The sequence below is a fragment of the Sycon ciliatum genome, chromosome 2, assembly GCF_964019385.1.
Source record: "Sycon ciliatum chromosome 2, ocSycCili1.1, whole genome shotgun sequence".
Lineage (NCBI taxonomy): Eukaryota > Metazoa > Porifera > Calcarea > Leucosolenida > Sycettidae > Sycon > Sycon ciliatum.
In genome coordinates, this window is record NC_088644.1 from 35,513,879 (window position 1) to 35,526,550 (window position 12,672).

Below are 12,672 nucleotides of genomic sequence, written 5' to 3' on the forward strand. Positions count from 1 at the left end.
AACGCCCGCCTGGACATCGGTGCCAGTGGAGTCTGGGGAGGTCGGTACGAGCGTTCGTACTTTGATGTCCGGGTTTTCAACCCCCACGCCCCCACCAACGCCTAGTTTGCCTTGCCCGCTGTGTACAAGCGACACAGTGAGCAGCAGAAGCGTCGCCGCTACGAGGAACGGATCACCAACGTCGAGCACGCCTCCTTCTCACCAGTTGTCTTGTCCTGCACTGGAGGGTATGGCAAAGCTGCGACAGCACTCCAGGGCCTGCTGGAGAGCCGGGTCAGCCGGGTCACGCGCCCGGCTGGAGAACTGCACGACCTGGCTGAACAGAAAACACCGGGTCCAGTCTGACCCAGCTGAAAAATGTCTCAAACTGACAATGGATTCCTAAAATACCGGTATTTTACGACTCGCGGACCCCATCTGTTGCAAATCTAGCGCAACCGTACACGCTAGAGTCTACAAGCGACAGAAACTCGGCTAGGGACTAGGGTCAACTGGGGTCAACTGGTTCGAGCGCGATCTGGCCAGCGGCGAGCAGGAAGTCAGGACATTCCAAGTCGATGGGGCAGGCAGTCAAAAGCGTAACTTTGGCTATAGCTTTTGACACAGTTGCAAGTTTTCAGCCGACTGATGATTTGATGAGCCCGCAGCGAAGAGAAAAAGAACTCACGCTTTCCAAGACTCTTGGAAGAAAGGTCGTGACCCTGGCAGGACTACGACCATGCCAGTCTATCCATGTCATGCGCTTTGTGCAAGACGCATTTCCAAAGGAAGACGAGCGGCAGTGGATTTGGTCGTTTACCTTCTACGTTTGCGGACTTTGATAGTTTGCCTTGTTCTCTAAAATTTCCGATTTCCGGTCATAAATTCGCCTTTCTGTTTTCCTGCGTTTTGAGCAGGCTTTATGGTTGTTTTTCTGCCGGATGATCTAACCCGGCTTGACCCGGCTGGCCTACATGCGCCAGGTACACTCTGACCGGGCTGTGTTGAATGTCTAGAGCAGGCCCTGCACTCTATGCTCGGCTGGCATCGATGCTCGCCGACAAGAAGCAGGAGCCGTACTCTGCCACAATCTCCTACATCCGATGTAAACTCAGCTTTGCCCTCATCCGTGCTGCTGTTGCCAGTCTGCTAGGCCATCGGCACGGTGCCCTCAGATGCAAATGACTCGGCCCGATTTGCGGTTGCCATGAGCAGCATCGGTTAAAGCTCCCTCCCGAGGCTCCATACTAGACTGTTTTCACAGCCATTTAGGCTCTCGACTGTCTTCACAGCCATCATTGCTCTCTCGACTGTTTTCACAGCCATTTTTGCTCATTTTTCTTCCGGTGCTGTTGAGGTTGCACTCGTAATTGTGTTTATTTTGCCCGTACAAGAGGCTTGGAGACGAAAAAAAGAAGTTTATTATGCATGACTTTTTGTGTAGTATTGTGTACGATCGAGTCTATAGTACCGGTAATGGTACTCGTACAGCAATGAGTACTCGTATGAACCAGGGAGTAAAATACATTGCCATTGCCATTGTATTTTACCACTCCTGGCATGCCGGCATGAAACCACTAAGTACATAGTAACTTGAGTGACATGTTGACAGGATGTACTGCCAGTACTGGCTCAGCAGTGCATGCCCACTCATTCAGGGAGTCATCAAAATTTATAATACAAAAGTCACACTGTTGTGAATTCCAGCAGAAATCCAAGAGAGCTCGATACCGGGAAAGTAGAGCCATGACACACTAGTCAGAACAACAGTTGGCCTGATCAGTCACAACTTCAGTCTTCTCAGTCCATTGCTGGCTTTCCGCTAGAGCTAGAGAGAGAGCTCAACAAGGGGTCGGGAGCAGATCCACACTGTTGTGAATTCCAGCAGAAATCCAAGAAGTTCACAAACTGAAGTTGTGACTGATCGGGCCATCTGTTATTCTGACTAGTGTGTATAAAAAAAGTAGTGTAGTACAAAAGTCAAATATTCGACGACTCCCGCGATAGAGCTCCCACCAAGGATCAGGAGCCGTCAAAATACGACGCCCTGACTCCCACCAAGGGCAAGGCACCATTTAGAAAAGCGATCCTGTCAGCTTTTCTATTATTGTGTTCACATGGCAAGAAAAACGACATCGCTATGCTACGTAAGTTTCTACGTAAGGTGCTCGGTATTTCACTTAGGCTACGTAAGTCTCTACGTAAGGTGCTCGGTATAGCAGAACTTCAGGAGAGTTCTGCTCTACGTTTTGGGAACGCGACGCAAAGAATCACGCGAACTTTCTTCGCGTTCCCGTAACGTAAAGAAATGCTGTTCTGCTCTACGTTTCACCTAGAGAAGTCACGTGGAATGTGTACTGGGAATTTCCCCTTCCATATTTGGCAGTTTTCTGCATGCAGTTGATCGATACCCAGCAAATCCGTACGCATTTTCTCTGCGTGTGCCACAACGTAGAGAACCCCATCTCCGCGTAGAAATCTGGAGCCAAAACACGCGAAGCCGTAGACTCTAACCCAGACACCTGCTCTCTACGTGATTTCTCTACGTTTCACGTATAGCAGAACCTCCCTATTGAGAAGTTCTGCTATACGTGAAGCGTAGAGAAATAACGTAGAGAGCAGCAGGTCCAGAGCAGGTGTCTGGGTTAGAGTCTACGGCTTCGCGTGTTTTGGCTCCAGATTTCTACGCGGAGATATATGAGGTAGTCTCTCTACGTTGTGGCACACGCAGAGAAAATGCGTACGGATTTGCTGGGTATCGATCAACTGCATGCAGAAAACTGCCAAATATGGAAGGGAAAATTCCCAGTACACATTCCACGTGACTTCTCTAGGTGAAACGTAGCTACAAGCAGAACAGCATTTCTTTACTTTACGCTTTACGGGAACGAAGAAAGTTCGCGTGATTCTTTGCGTCGCGTTCCCAACACGTGTACGTAGAGCAGAACCTCCCTAGGCGCAGGCCCTTGTGTGACTGCATGCTACTTGCTAGCAGAGTCACAGCACGCACAGAGTCACAGCTAGCTGGGTCCGGTTGGGTCCGCACCAGCTGCAGCATGCAGCTGCACCCCATGCATGGCCCAGCGACTTTCACTGAGTCTGTACGCACGTTGGCCTTTGCGGTCGTACCGTGTACGGGTCGTATCGTACATGTAGGCTAGGCAGCAACGGCTCGAAGCAGCAACGGATGCGCGTCCACACTCCACAGTACAGACTGGACCCCAGTCGACTGTAGTGTAATCAGAAGATGCAAACAGACGAGATTTCGGAACGTGACCACACAGTCCACCGCCTGGCCGTTTGTACTTTGTGCAGCAAACAACCTTTGATTTGCAGTGCTGCCGTTGGGTTCTCTGAGAAGTCCTTGGCCCAAACAGTTTGTAGTGGGCCTCAATTCAGGCAGTCGAAGAGTGGTGAAATAGGAAAGATTGAGTAGAACACGATGACGGCAATGAAGTTTCTCGCTTTCGCCGTCCTGGCAGCTTGCTGCGTCCTCGAAGCCTCGGCTGCTTCCAGTAAGAGCTTTGCTCGAGTTTGCTCGATGCTTGCACCGTTGAGGTTTCGACACAGGATCACCCCTCACCTGTCTCCGATTTTTGTTTTTGTCTTGATAACCCCCGTGCAGATTGTACGACCAGAACATCGTGCAAAGACTGCGTCAAGAGCTTCGGCGTAAGTGGTGGTGCCCTTTTGCTGCCCGGCTTTTCTAACTCTACACCAAATATCAAGTTTCTGGCGTAGTGTTCGTTTGCCTGCGAACACAAGTGCATGCATTTCTTTCTGTCCTCCACTGATGGCAATACTAGCCACGACTGTGTAGTATTGGGCACGCTTCTGGAACCAGGCTGACGATGACCCTTGGACTTGGAGGACCAGGATTAGCTTGTGGTGGTCGCTTTGTAATTCCGCTCCACCCTACACTTTTCAGAAGCCCATCTTCCCGGCCGGACTCCTGGACTTGCAGCCTCCGACAAATTTGTTTGGCATTGTAGATGTACATGTAACTCGACTAGCAGATCTAGGGCATGCATGGTCGGATTTTCACTGTTCGCTCCAGCTGGCCTGATCTTTGCGTTCAAAAGCCGTTGACTTTTGAAGTAGTTGTGGTGCAGTCCTGTCACAGTTGCAGTCTGGGCTGATGCCAACTTGACTGGATAGTGAAAGGTTCCGTGCTTGGACCTTCCCAAGTTCCCACACAGAAACCCCTTTGTCAGAGATAATTGAAATATCAACTGAGGCTCAAGGCCCATTATGATTTCGATGCTGAGTCAACATATGCATGGTTACAGAGTTGTTCGTGCGATTGTGAAACTCACGGCCCGGTCTACACGCCATGGTTGTGTTGTTGGCTACACAGCAAAGCACCTGAAAATGTTTGTGAACCATGAGTATTTGCAACTCACAGGATGATGTCATTATTGCATAGAATTGGATTTCAAGGATGTGCGTACGCTCACTTGTGTGTGAGTTTGTGTGTGTGTGTGTGTGTGTGTGTGTGTGTGTGTGTGTGTGTGTGTGTATGTGTGTGTGTGTCCCATATGGTGCAGTGGTATGTGCAGCGATTTCCAATCGATAGGTTGCGGGTTCGATTCCCGACGATTATGGTCACACACGTCTTTCTTCTCTTTCTCAGACTCTTCCTGACTTTTTTTTCATTCTCCTGGGTGGTTACCAACAGCCAGTGCATGCCGGAGTATGTGGTGTGATGTGTGTGCGGGAAAAAAGAAGAAAAAAAAGACCAAAAAGTAGGGATTCACTGGCCAGAAAAAAGCCACTTCAAAGCTGTGTGGTGTAGACCAGGCTGAATAGTGGTGGTCAATTCTTCAGCCTTGCAAGCTGTTGAATGGTGCAATCCCAGCACAAGTTGCTATGGCTTCTGCTGTAGCATCGCTATCATCGCCTCTGGCGATGGGCGTCCAATGGTCAATGGTGTGTGTGTGTGTGTGTGTGTGTGTGTGTGTGTGTGTGTGTGTGTGTGTGTGTGTGTGTGTGTGTGTGTGTGTGTGTGTGTGAATAAGCCCATTGTACATTGCCAAATCTGGCAGGGCTGAGTACTGCATGTCAGTACACTGGGATCAGGAATGCACTGTTCAACACCACACACAACCATGCAGAGGTGGCTGGGCTGGGTGGGATGTTTTTTCTTCTTTTTTTTTCTACAAAATCCACATATTAAATCTCCAGACACTGGGGTGAATAATGGATTACGGCACACATTACATCATCATAGTGTGCAACGGCCTTATCCTTGTAGTCGCTGTTCCCCTCCCCTGGCAATAACACCAACCGTGTCCATGCTTGGTCGCCTGACTTTACACAGGCGGCCGTGCCAGCTTTTCATCGGGCCAAGGAAATACCGCGTATACCGCCCGATTGTTGCCCGCAGACCCTGATTCATGTGTGTGTACGGCATTGCCGGTGGTGTTCTCCTGCAGTGCTACTGGTGCGAGGCCTTCAAATCGCAGGGCAAGACGGGTTGCAACGCCCGCACCACGTTCCAGCTGACCACCCCGTGCCCAGACAAGTACTACCTCTACCCAACCTGCAAACGTAAGTCTGCAGCCCACCGGTTACCGTTAGCAACCGTAAACGTAATCCGTGCAGTACGTCATTTCTGACGGCATGGTAAGCCACAGGTACGGTGCAAAGTTGCGTAACCAGTCACGGTGGTGCATGTCACTGAGATTGTCCTGATGTCGGTTTTTTTTAATACGGATAGCCTGGTGAATTTACTTTTCAGCGGATGTACGCAGCGTACGCAGTCAAACAAAAGCACCAAAATCCTAAAACAGGACGTCTAGAATCATGCAAACTTGGCTGATTTTCGGGCTGTGAAACACGAAAATTTGAGCTGTACACAAATCGCAGCTTGGCTGACCTCATCAGGGTGACGTTGTGCACAAACTGCTTTGTTTCAGATCTGATATGCACAGTTGCACACTATGGTTTATGTACTCTTGATCTTACCAATAGTGACACGATTCCATTCATGTCTGTTTTGGGCTAAGACAAAGGCTTCAGGGACAGTGATATTGGTTTTCCCCGCTATGTTGCTTTCGTGAGAACCCAGATGTTCTTTTCCAGTCACTTGACTGATACGAGCTCTCTCTCTCACACACACACACTCTGTCTGTCTGCCTCTCTCTCTCTCCATGCCTCTATCGCTATCTCTCTCTCTCCCTCTCTCTCTCTCTCTCCCTCTCTCTCTCCCTCCCTCTTTTCTCTCTCTCTCTCTCTCTCTCTCTCTCTCTCTCTCTCTCTCTCTCTCTCTCTCGTTTCACAGTGACTGGACTCACTCTTCTCATCCTGGTGGCCGTCGTGGTTGGTCTCGTCGTCATCCTGTTCGGAGTTATGATCTATTGCTGCTGCTGCCGATCTGGATCCAGGTAGGGACATACGCGTGTGTGTGTGTCACCCACTTACTGAGGTGTGGTAAGCCCATAAGTGGGATCATTTTCAAGTCCACCCAGAGTTTGGGGGATTTCAGGGGGTGTCGGCCGTTGGGCGGTTCAATAGCCAATTGAGTCATCTTTCCAAGATTCCCTTTGAGTCTCTCTCCCCTCTCCCGGGGAGACCCACGTGACCAGTTTTGGCAGTGAGCAATAAGTACAAGTGTGTGTGTGTGTGTGTGTGTGTGTGTGTGTGTGTGTGTGTGTGTGTGTGTGTGTGTGTGTGTGTGTGTGTGTGTGCAAGCTGTTGAATGGTGCAATCCCAGCACAAGCTGCTATGGCTTCTGCTGTAGCATCGCTATCATCGCCTCCGACGATGGGCGTCCAATGGTGTGTGTGTGTGTGTGTGTGTGTGTGTGTGTGTGCGAGAGCAGAGTGTCTGCTCTCGCCGGTTCCGACTAGTCTCGCATCTGGAGCGCCATCAGGTGGCGTGCTCTTTCTCTCTCTCTGCTGCCCCTCCGGGGCCCACGTGACCCTAGTGGTAGTGGCTCTACAGAACAGGTGTGTGTGTGTGTGTGTGTGTGTGTGTGTGTGTGTGTGTGTGTGTGTGTGTGCAGTTTACCCGTGACAGGTAGCATGTTGCACATAAAAGCACAACCAGTTTTCTTGGAGACAGAAATACAACCACACTAAGAAATACCGTAGGCCTCAGGCTTGTTGAAATCCACATTTTAAGTGTGCACTAGTACTGCTATCGCCTTGCTTTCCCTTCCGGTTGATACAAGTAGAAGTAGTAGAAGAAGAAGAAGAAGAAGAAGAATGAGCTAACCAGTACTTCACTCTATAGTAACTAGTGGTGTGCACGGGCAGTCGGGTACCCGTGCTACCCGTGAGGACCTCGCTTGGACGGGTACGGAATAGTACCAGAAAAACCCAAAGTCGCAGATGACAGCGAGTACAAATTCATGTAATACTCCGCATGTCTACCCAGTGTGTAAGGGAAGGGGTGCATTGTGGTGTTACCATGGAAACATTACCCGATAGGGTACCCGTGCTACCCGATACCCGAAGAAGATGCTACCCGACTCAGCCCTAGTACTAATAACAGTATGTCGCTGGTATCAGCAGCAGTAGGTTGATTAGTATCAGTGGTGTAGCTGGTCCCCCCCCCCCCCCTTAGGGGATGTAGCTGGTCCCCCCTTTTTAGGGGGAGGGGAGTGCATAGCCGCATCATATGTAGGATGGCTAGTGCATGTCATTCATGGTCATCAGGTGCATATTGAACCTAGGTCGACATTTTTAGGGGGGGGGGGGGTTGTACGTGCCCCATGCGGGCTACGCACCCGAGTATCTCCGCTGCATCTGTGGTGTGTCCGGCCGCTTGTCTGGCGAAAGATCCTGTCGCGTGTTGGGCACTCAGTTGGTGGTGCCACTGCAGGTGAAGTGTAAGCCAGCCTTACTTGCACCTGTGTAAAGTTCTCCATGCACCAATGGACTTGAAAGATGCTGGCCCACGTGGCATGTCAACCTTGGCCCATCTTTTAAACTGCTGCTTGTCTGCAAAGTTCCGCTGCTGTCGCCGTGACTGGCTGCTGGGCTGCAGTGCAAGTCAGCCGCAGCGCTGCTTCGTCAAGCCTCGGCAGGAGTAACTCCAGTAGCCACACGTACTGCACTTAACAGACCTTGACTGGTCTTTGCTGGCCTTGCACGTTCAGCTGTGCACTGTGCTGCGCCATGTAACGGGGCAGACCGAAGCTCCGGCCACCGGTTTCAGACAAACTTTGCTTGTTTCATCGCTCTGTCCTCGTGCATGCATACATACATACATACATACATACATACACACACATACACACACATACACACACACCGATGGCCAGATAGACCCTGCTTCCCAGCCGGAAACGGCGATATCTGAAAAAGACACTCCGTACCCAAGCAGCTTGAGGACTGAGTGCCTTTTTCAGTATCATGCGCGTCACACGCGCACATGCACACAAATACACATCACCGTTCCAGATCTTGAATTTGATGTCCTTCTGTGTGTGCGTTGTGTTCTATTCTCTGGCATGCAGCAGCCGATTCCGTCGTGAGAATGAGAGAGACCGCACCAACCGTGCTGATCGCACTCGCCGTCAAGAAGAAAGGTTAGCGTGTTCTCTGACGCCTTTTCTGCTTTCAGAATAGTCTGGGTGTGTTTGACTGGGATGACCCGGAGCGCAACCGTCTAGAGCAGGGGCGTTTGATTGGTTCGCACTAGCTCTGGAGTGCGCAGCGCGTGTTCTGATTCTGAACACTCCCACCCCGAAGACTGCAGCAGCCAGAGCGGGTAGCAAATCCCAGAGAATGAATACCCTGGTGCAGGGAGTGCTCCGTGATTTCTTGCACGGTCATTCGACCATTGTTCTGCTTCATGGCAACTACTGTACAGTATAAGCAGAAATATTCGTCTGGAATTTAATTTCGTCTTTTTCGTCCAAGGAGCTTTTGGACTAAATCAAATGTAGGACTAATGTCCATTTCCCCAGCTTTTCTATACACTCTTATGATCCATGGACGAAATTTTCAACCGGACGAACTCCTTTTCTTTGGAGTTGGACGAAATTATTGACCGGCGAAATTTTCTGCCTCTACAATGCTACTACTGTAAAGTCATCAAATATTCGGCGCATGTTTATTTTGGCTATTTTCGGCCTGGTCGTGTTTGGCCGAAAGCTTGTTCCAGACGAAATTTTGTTTTGCAAGGTTCGGTGTGACGGTGTATACGGGCGGCAGCAGTACGGGCGGAAAATTTGATGCGGCCGAAATGGGTTTTAGCTAGGGGTGAAACAATTATACCGAGTACTCGAGTACTCGCTCGGTTTTTTCAAAAATAATCGTACTCGGAATAAATCAGAGTACTCGTTCATACATGGTGCATGCATTTATCACAGAAATCTGCAGTTTCAGAGCAGCAGTCGGCAGATATTGAGGTGCAGACTGTGCGGTGAACATTTGTTAACGAGTAGAGAGAGCCCAAATGACCCACGAACCGATATACCCCAGAAAAATGACTGCTACTCGGTTCAATCAGGGTTGTTTATCATGTGATTTTAAGGCCCTTGGTGTGCAATTTTTAGGAGATGAAGAATACTCGAATACTCGAATATTCGATCGGAGAAAATCAGAGTACTCGAACTCGGGATCTCAGTGCCAACTTTCACCCCTAGTTTTAGCCCTGGGCGGCCGAAACTTGAATGGGCCGAAAATTTGTACACTTACAGTACTTTTAGTAGTGTTCCAACCAGAGAGTCGTAAAATACCGGTATTTTACGACTCTCTGGTTTCAACTGCTGCTGCGGTGAGTCAGGTCTGATTTGTGATTGACCAGTCCATTGAGCCCTTACTCTTCCCTTTTAATATACTAAATTTTATAGTGGTATCTCTGTGATATCCAATTTGTGCATGAGCCCCCAAAGTCAGGATTTCGGGACTGGGCTAATTTGCACTCTTGGAAACTGGAGTGAGCAGATTCGATAGCTTTTGATGCGGCGGAGTCGAGCGTCTGCGAGGTCCTGTCAGATCTTCTCTTTACTTGAAGTGGTTGTGTTACGAGCATGCCTGTCAGGGTAGCCCCGGCTGCGGACATAATCCACCCATTGTGCATTGCCAAATATGGCATGTATGCGTGATGCGGCGGAGTACGCTGGGATCCGGTATGCACTGTTCAACACCCCAGACGACCATGCCCGGGTGGCTGTGAAGGGTGGTTATGGTACACATTACGCCATTGCGCAACGGGTCCATTGTGCAGTGTTGGCTTATCTACACGTGGTCGTCTGCATCATCTGTGCGTTAACATATGAGTTCGCACAGTTGACACGACTGCACGCACCAACATTCCTCCTAGGGCCGTTTCGCTTCACTGCACCATGGGCGTTCTTGCACTAATTGCGCATCTTTCCTTTTCTGTTTCGTCTGTCCCGCGCGCGCGTGTGTGTTCTTGCACGCACAGACGTCAGGAGCGTCAGTCTCGCATCGATGACATCCGCAAGAAGTATGGCCTCGGCACCGAGGACCGCTACCAGAAGATGTAGATTTGCTGCTGGGTTTGCGGACATTGTGTAACTTCTAGGTCGTCATGGCAACCTTGCCATGTCGTCGTCTCTTTCCGTAACTATTTTCTACCGTTTGTTGGCCCTCGTTCCATCCCTATTACAGGTGTCTTGTTCAAGTCCACCTCTAGAAGTATTTATTGTATTAGTCGGTTGCTATGGCTGCATAAAGTACTATTCTTACAGCACAAGTCTTAAAAAACTTCTCGCCGCTAGTTTTCTGTCTGCGCACAAGTGTGATTATAGATATTGCGCTGCTCGACAACTGTGCCACTGCCTGCCTGTGATCCGGGGGGGGGGGGGAGGAGGAGGAGGGGTGATGCCCTTGTGTGAGCATCCATGCCATGGAGGCATGGTGGTGCTTGCATGATGTGTCTGCATGTGCAATGTATGACACTTGCTCACAGTATTTAAAGCTAAAACTATTTAATTGTAGAGCTGAATTTGTGCCTTAGCTTTGTTACGTGCAGGACACGCAGCGTTACAACAATGATGTAGCCGGTTTTCTCGGTTGTCTTCTGACTTTGTGGTACTTATATTGCTCCATCCTTGTGGTGTGGAGCACTCTAGGCAATCTAGGAATTTTTGCTATTGTGAGCTGCCATTCTGTGGGCAGCTGCTGGTCATCGTATCACACACTCTCCAAAAAAACACAGAATCAGACATTTTCACGCGGAAGAGCCAGCTTCCGCGGCATAAATTGCAAAATATCAGTAGTTTTTTTGTGATGACATGCATGAAGCACTGATTCAAAGTTAGCGGCAGGAACCAGTCCCACCACTTTAAAATATGCTGTGCCTATGACAGGGAGAATGAGAGGTAGAATTATTCGAAATACGTGTACTTTGAAAAATTAATAGGATTGTGAAGTTGAAGCTGAGAAAAAAAGCTAAAATGGGACACCAGAAGTGGGACGATTAGAACTTTGAGAACAAACCAACAAACCTATGAAGAGACAATAATACTCACAATGATCCAGAGCGGTGCCCTTCTTCCTCTGTATGCAAGGCCAAGAAATAACTTCAATCTATAGACCTTATTCGATAAACGTCACAATCACGTGAACCGGGGTCCCGGGAACCAGGGAGTGGCAAGAGATCTGCGCTCAGTGCACAGTGGACTCTGTGTGCGAACATAGGAGTGGATAAATACCGGTATTTTGCTACTCTTTTGTACAAACTGGGCCTTTCTTGCCACTCGTTTCTCGTACGCGTGCCCTAGCTTATGACAAATCCCTGGAGGCGAGTCCAAAAGTCACGTTATCGAATAAGGTCTATAAGCGTGTGGGGGGGGGGGGGGGGGAGGAGGAGGATGCCCAGTATACAGGTGCAGAAACTGCTGATGTGTGGATGTGATGTGGCAAGAAAAAATTGTGTAGACATGCAGACGTGCGTGTACTGCGAGGAAGAGAGCTCCGGTGCCCTTCTTCTGTCTGCTAGGCCAAGAAATAAGGGGGGGGGGGGGGGGGTACATCGTGCTGAGACCGAAATAAACACAGACAGACAGAGAGAGAGGAACAATAACAAGGCCGACAGAGAGTTGCTCGTGAACATGCACACACATGCACCCACACAGAACAGCACGGAGTGCAGCCTAGGCTCCGACCATACCGGTGATCACGCGAGCCTTGGGTTGTGCGCTCCACTGGTAGCGTGCAGTCGAGGAGAGTCATTTAGCCCAGGCAGGGTCGAAGACAACGGGAAAGAAGCGGCCCTGGACTCGTTCACCCTGCATAGGAGGCAGAACCAGCAATAAAATACCTTTCAGTACGAAATGGAGGTAGAGTAGAGTATCGCACCGAAGAACAGCGGTGTCGGTTTTCCGGCAGCTTTCGGGATACATATGATCCAGTCCGAATTGTTTCTAAGAACGTGCTATAAGAACGAAGCCAGATTGTCAGGTGTGTATTTTATTTTACAACAGTTATGAGTAACCTGAATGATGATTGGCCTATTGCGCCGTTACCTTGGGAACAGGATCGGTGCCGGCCAGCAAGCAGTCGTCCGTGTTGGAGATCACTCCGTCACCGATGTAGTTGACGACACACGCCCTACGGGGTGAAGGTGTTCTGCAATGTGAGCACGTGCACATGCACACACACACACACACACACACACACACACACACACGCGCGCGCAGGCACGCACATGATTGAAATTTCTGTGTGGACTTTGACTGTTATAGCATGGCGTAGTGGGCGAGTCGTTTTG

General features: G+C 49.7%; 2 protein-coding genes across 2 annotated transcripts in view; one reads left to right on the forward strand and one right to left on the reverse strand.

Annotated features, from left to right (window-relative positions):
• Window positions 1–3,235: 3,235 nt before the first annotated feature.
• LOC135810863 (pituitary tumor-transforming gene 1 protein-interacting protein-like) lies at window positions 3,236–10,726 on the forward strand. Its single transcript, XM_065324277.1, has 6 exons — window positions 3,236–3,494; window positions 3,605–3,651; window positions 5,415–5,529; window positions 6,263–6,365; window positions 8,444–8,515; window positions 10,363–10,726. The coding sequence occupies exons 1-6, from the start codon at window positions 3,422–3,424 to the stop codon at window positions 10,442–10,444; spliced, it is 492 nt and encodes a 163-aa protein (XP_065180349.1). The 5' UTR covers window positions 3,236–3,421; the 3' UTR covers window positions 10,445–10,726.
• A 397-nt stretch (window positions 10,727–11,123) lies between these two features.
• Window positions 11,124–12,672, reverse strand: part of LOC135809835 (uncharacterized) — an 11,606-nt gene continuing 10,057 nt past the window's right edge. The window contains exons 12-13 of the mRNA XM_065323269.1: window positions 12,428–12,530; window positions 11,124–12,190 (exon numbers count right to left, since the gene is read on the reverse strand). Of these exons, the coding sequence (XP_065179341.1) occupies window positions 12,131–12,190; window positions 12,428–12,530 (163 nt within the window). The 3' untranslated portion in view covers window positions 11,124–12,130. The remainder of the gene's footprint in view (window positions 12,191–12,427; window positions 12,531–12,672) is intronic.